The sequence below is a fragment of the Mesoplodon densirostris genome, chromosome 4 (genome assembly GCF_025265405.1).
Source record: "Mesoplodon densirostris isolate mMesDen1 chromosome 4, mMesDen1 primary haplotype, whole genome shotgun sequence".
Lineage (NCBI taxonomy): Eukaryota > Metazoa > Chordata > Mammalia > Artiodactyla > Ziphiidae > Mesoplodon > Mesoplodon densirostris.
Window position 1 is genome coordinate 86,652,791 of NC_082664.1, and position 6,000 is coordinate 86,658,790.

Sequence of the window (6,000 nt, forward strand, 5' to 3'; positions counted from 1 at the left end):
ACGGGCTCTAGGTGCGCGGGCTTCAGTAGTTGTGGCACACGGGACTCAGCTGCTCCGCAGGATGTGGGATCTTCCCGGACCAGGGCTGGAACCTGTGTCCCCTGCATTGTCAGGCAGATTCTTAAGCACTGCGCCACCAGGGAAGCCCTATAGTTGCATGTTTTTATCCTCTGGCCCAAATCTAGCTGCCAGAAAGATATTTTTTGGAGTGGAAGGTTGATTTGTTTTCTATTATTAGGATAAAAAAGCCTGCGGCAGGGAGTGGGGAGGAGATCATATGGCCAGAGTGCCAGTCAGTGACTAGGGTGTTCCTCAGGCCTGAAATGACTTTAGGACAAATGTGCTCAAGGGTTGTTGAGGTGTCAGAGAACTAATTTTACCCTAGCAAGAAGAGGATTTGAACATTTTACCAAAGTTTACTTTTCTAGACACTGCCATTTCTAAAACATTTGGTAATATGTAGTTCTTAATTATTCAGTTGATATTAAAAAGTTTGTTCTTGGGACTTCCCTGGTGGTCCAGTGGTTAATATTCTGCTCTTCCACTGTAGGAGGCTCAGGTTCAATCCCTGGTTGGGGAACTAAGATCCCTCCCACACGCTGTGAGGCACAGCATAAGATAAGATAGGATAAGAAAATAAAATTTCTGGTTGAACTTTTGGGGGTGATGGATATGTTTATTATCTTGATCGAGGTGATGGTTTTACAAGTATGAACATATGTCAGAACTTATCAGATTGTACATTTTAAATGTGTACATTTTACTGTATATCAATTATGCTTCAGTAAAGATAGTTGCTAGGCTCATTTTATGAGGCCAGCATAACTTGGACATGAAAACCTTGTAAAGACTGTAGGAAGAAAATTACAGCGCAGTCTCCTTCACTCACATAGATATAAAAATCCAAAACAAAATATTAATACGTCGAATCCAACAATATATAAAAAGGATACTATATTATAGCCAAGGTGGCTTTATACCAGGAATTCCAAGAATTCAAATTAGAAAACCAATCAATAGTATTTCTCCACGTTAGCAGATTAAAGAAGAAAAGTTGAATGGTCTTTTCCATAGAATTTTAATAAAATTCATCTTCCACTCATGATTTTTTTTAAGGTAGCAATGTTGACTTTTTTTTTTTTTTTTTTTTTTTTTTTTTTTTGGCAGTACGTGGGGCCTCTCACTGTTGTGGCCTCTCCCGTTGCGGAGCACAGGCTCCAGACACGCAGGCTCAGCGGCCGTGGCTCACGGGCCCAGCCGCTCCGCAACATGTGGGATCTTCCCAGACCGGGGCATGAACCCGTGTCCCCTGCATCAGCAGGCGGACTCTCAACCACTGCACCACCAGGGAAGCCTGACTTTTTTTTTTTTAATTTTAAAATTTTTATTGGAGTACAGTTGATTTACAATGTTGTAGTTTCTGCTGTACAGCAAAGTGAATCAGTTATACATACACATAGGCCCACTCTTTTTTAGACTCTTTTCCCGTATAGGTCATCACGGAGTATTGACTAGAGTTCCCTGTGCTGTACAGTAGGTCCTTATTAGTTATCTGTTTTATACATAGTAGTGTGTATATGTCAATCCCAATCTCCCAATTTATCACCCCCACCAATTCATGATTTTTTTTTAAAGTCTTAGAAAAATAGAGACGGGAGCTTTCTTAAACTGATAAAGGGTATATACAAAAAAACCTCACCATGCATTAAAAAAATAGTAATAATAAAAGTTCCATTTGCTAATAAACTTCTGACTGGAACCAAAAGTGACACCATGGAGAGGTGGAAAGAGCATTGGCCAGGTGTGGAGGCCCGGGCAGGCGGCTCAGGCCAGTGGCTGTTGGGACCTGTGTCCAGGCACTTCTGGACCGTTATGTCCTCATTGACAGACTGGATGAGTGATTTTTAAGACACCACCACTCCTGTCCCCACCCCACTGTATACACGCAGCACACATGCACAATTCAGTTCTATAATTCTAAAAATAAAACACTTCAGAGAATAATTAGACTGTGACCTGAAGATGAGGATGGATTTGTCTAGTTGGCCACACACAGTCAGGGAAGATGGCAAATGGCTTGGCCATTTAATAATTTTGTTAGCATTGCCACTTTTAATTTATCCTTCAATTTGTATACATTTCTACCCAAATGTACAACTTCCGATTTTCAAGAATTGATTTGTGGGTCGGGGGTGGGGGGAACAGTCTTGATACAGATCAATATTTCAGCTCTTCTTTTCTTTTCAGAAAATCCTATAATATACTTTTAAAAATCTATTTCAAGAGATTGGGGAAGGATGTAAAGGAATAGGGGAAAGGGAGTCCTGTGAACAGCTGGGCTAGAAGGCCTTGCTTTCCTGGGGTAAAGCTCACCTCTTAACCTGTTGAAGACAAAGGTGGTTGACTAGGGCAACGCAAAGCATCATAAAAGCACCCTGTCCCCCATTTCATATTGTCTAAGAGCCATGTCATTAGAGTTGCTTGTTTTGCTTAAGGTAGCAGTTTTCAATGTATATTCACACCCTAAAGATGTTAGCAGAATAAGTGGGGAGCAGGCGATCCCTTTGTTACATCTGAGAACAAATTTGGAGAAACAGTGTTTAATTCTCTTTTTTTCCACAATTCTCGCAACCCTTTAAACGTGCTTGTCATTTTTCTAAAAGGGGGGATTTAGTATTTAACTCTTCAAGGATCTTTATGTTTCTTGACCATACTTTAGGAATAGCTGGGCTAATGCACTGCCTCAAAGAGGACTGCATTCGGGTGAGATTCCAGAAAGCCCTACCAAACTGACTTAAACCTATAAGGGACTAGTTTGCCTCGTGCAACAAGAAGCCTGGGGATAGATTGTCCAGGTTGGTACAGTACCTAAATGATGTCCAGGAGCCAGGCTTCTTCTTGCTCTGGCATCCGTAGCACATTTGACTTTCACCTCACGGTCCCAGGATGGCTGCTGTACCACTAAGCATCATACCAACGTTCCGGGCAGGAAGAATGGGGAGGACCAAAATGCAAAGGACTCTCCCTGAAGTGAGGCTTTGCCTTCCTATTCAGTGACCTTGCCAGAGAGTTCTGCTCACATCATTGTCTAGAATGGCCTAGATGTGAAGATAAGGGTTTCAGCTTTTTGGCTGTTAATATTTGAGGACATCAAAGGAAAAGAGGGTGGGGGTGGCTTTTATCTTTAATTTTTGTAAAAGAGTCCTGCTCACCCCCAAGTCTCCAGTAATTCCTGGCTGTTGGTCCTGCAGGTGCTACGCATGATGGTCGGAGTGAATATCTCAGACGAGCAGCTGGGCAGCATCGCAGACAGGACCATCCAGGAGGCTGATCAGGATGGGGACAGCGCCATATCTTTCACAGAATTTGTTAAGGTCAATCACTTACCTCTTGGTTTGAAAAAGTTAAATCCTACTACACAGGAGGGAGGGAGAAAAACATTATTCACATAAGAGCTTGAGACAGTATCTCCTGTTGTGACCTTCATAACTGTCGTTGGGTTTTGTTTTTTTTTAACAGGTTTTGGAGAAGGTGGACGTAGAACAGAAAATGAGCATCCGATTTCTTCACTAAAGGACTGAGACCAAACTGTTCCTTGCTTTCTAGTATTTAAGAACTGGAACTTGAAAGTCCTCCTGTCCACCAGCCCCACCTCCACCCCATCATTCCCCTTCTCCCAAAGTACTACTGCTGTTGCATGACAACCCCAAATATTTTCCATCAACACAAACCTGCCTTTGGTGTATAAACAGGGCATTACAGAATGGTACACCCCGTCTAATTCTGTTCAGTATCATTCGCTGGATATCTCCATTTCTAAATATCATCTCCCCCTGTTCTGCTGCTGAATGCCACGTGTCCATCCAGTCTGAGAAGTGAGAGGGATTCATGCCAAGAACCAGCCAGCAAAGCTCTTTGACTGGATGTGGACCGTAGCCATGCTGCCTTCCCCCCAGCTTGGCTCTGGCATGCTCCTTCATCCTTTTTTATACGTCCCTTGCTTCCTACTTCTCTTTCACCCAATCTACCATTCACTTAATCTTTCAGTGTCCCTGCTTTTTATTAAGCTTCAATCCCCTCTGTTCTACTTGGCACCCCAAGCTCTGCCTGTTAAATGTATTTCTGACTTGGCAGTATAGTTCAGTGGTCTGGCGGTTTTTAATCTACTTTTACTCTTAAATGGGTCTTTGGGATGTTGCCTCTTCAGGAGCTTTTCGGTCAATATTTCTCTCAGAAGAATGTCTTGACCATCTCTTGGTCCCCTCTGCTCTGTCACCAAAGGGCTGTTGGTTGGAGATGTTCTTGAAAGATAAGGGTTATAGAGACAAGTCTTCTGGGTGGCTTGCCCAGGTCGCTCTACCTCTGGCCTCCGATTCTCAACATACATACCTACGTGGCTGCTCCTGTTAGTACAGTGTTGACTCTCCACAAATCAGTCATATGCCTGCAGGCTTGCTTAGTTTGAGGATGCTGTCACCACCAGAATAGCCGCTCTGACAATATGCTTGTCAGGGGTGTTTCTCATGGCTGCTTGAACAAGGAGACTGGGCACCCTAAAAGTATTCCCACCTCTGCAGCATGGTTTATGCCTCAGTGCTGTGTGCCCAGGAATGTTTTTCACTTCACATTTCCAAGTAGAAAGATAAGTGCCTAACTTATCCCAGTCCACAAGATTTAAAGGTTGTCCTCAGTGTCTTGAGGTTTTACACAAAATTCTCTATGAATTTTACACCTGGCACATGTTACTGCTGGAAGCCATAGTCGGCTCCTAATACAGGTCCAAAGCATTGAATGTATCGTACCATTAGCTGCCTGGTTACAATGACATCCTAGCTCCTCTCTTAGACCCCTGCTGATCCCTTAGGAACAAGGGCTCTGGCGCTGGTGGCACGACCTGAGGTGGCATGATAGGCCTTTGCAGGAACCAGAGCAACTTCTCTGCCTAAGTCAGCTTAGTATAGACCTCATTGAATCAGGCTGTTATTATCCTGACGTCTGTCTTTATGAGTCTCTTCATCCATATCTTTCCTTGGCTGATTTTCTCTGACTCGTTGCTTGCTTGCTATTCCCTTGCTTTGGAAGGCTATCCAAGATGTATACACAATACTTTAGGAAGGGAATTACTTTTTAAAAAAAAACAAAACACTGCAAGGGGATGAGGAAGAGTGGAGAAGAAAGAGTGGCCAGGCTGGATGACTCAAGTATAAATGACTGAGGAATTCTTGGTGAAGTATCAGTCTTACTTTGTGATCAAGTGATGTAATATAGGAATTGTATAAAAGGGAAGAATTGTCTGACACTGGTCTGTTAGAGAGGTACTTCAGAGGCTCCTTGACCTGCATATTTAAAGTTCCTAAGATTACGGCTTTTTGCTCCTTTTGGCTGTATAGCAAACTGTTTTAATCCACAGTTGTGCCTTATTGTTCCATTAAAATTGTATTCTTTGATCCATCAGTAAATACTTGTGGTTGAAACAAAATAACTTGGGTGATTTTTGTCCCTTTGTTTTACAAGAATTTTACATAACTCAGGCCCCTTCAAGTTTGAAATCACAGTGTGTCTCCCTTACTCGGGTTTATGTCTGTGCTATCAAATGCCTTTATTTGAACATAATTGGAACATGACATGAGATTCTATCAACTTTTATATCTGCCGCTGCCTGGACATAAGAGGTGGGAGCGTTCAGCTAGGGGCCAGTACCATATGGCTCTGGGCATGGCTTTGACAGCGTTAGCCACTGCCCACTTGCTCCAGGTAGGATTCCATTTCTCTTCTTGACTCTCCGACTCCTTAAATGTAGAAGAGGTCTAAAATAGGGTATCTGTCTATTGCTTGTTAATAAGTTGTCTACCCCCTCATGTACGTACAGTCTCAATGACATATTGTACCCAGCTGTTGTTACATGGCTTTTCACAGCTTCAAGTTTCAGTCTGCTGTGTAGGGTATGAGTATCTCTTCTTATTTTAAGGTTTAGTGTCACGCCACAAGACTCGAAAGAGT

General features: G+C 42.8%; 1 protein-coding gene across 1 annotated transcript in view; it reads left to right on the top strand.

Moving 5' to 3' along the window:
• The window catches only part of CHP1 (calcineurin like EF-hand protein 1), a 39,212-nt gene extending 33,684 nt beyond the window's left edge, over nt 1-5,528 (top strand). The window contains exons 6-7 of the mRNA XM_060096637.1: nt 3,252-3,374; nt 3,520-5,528. Of these exons, the coding sequence (XP_059952620.1) occupies nt 3,252-3,374; nt 3,520-3,573 (177 nt within the window). The 3' untranslated portion in view covers nt 3,574-5,528. The remainder of the gene's footprint in view (nt 1-3,251; nt 3,375-3,519) is intronic.
• Nucleotides 5,529-6,000: the final 472 nt, after the last annotated feature.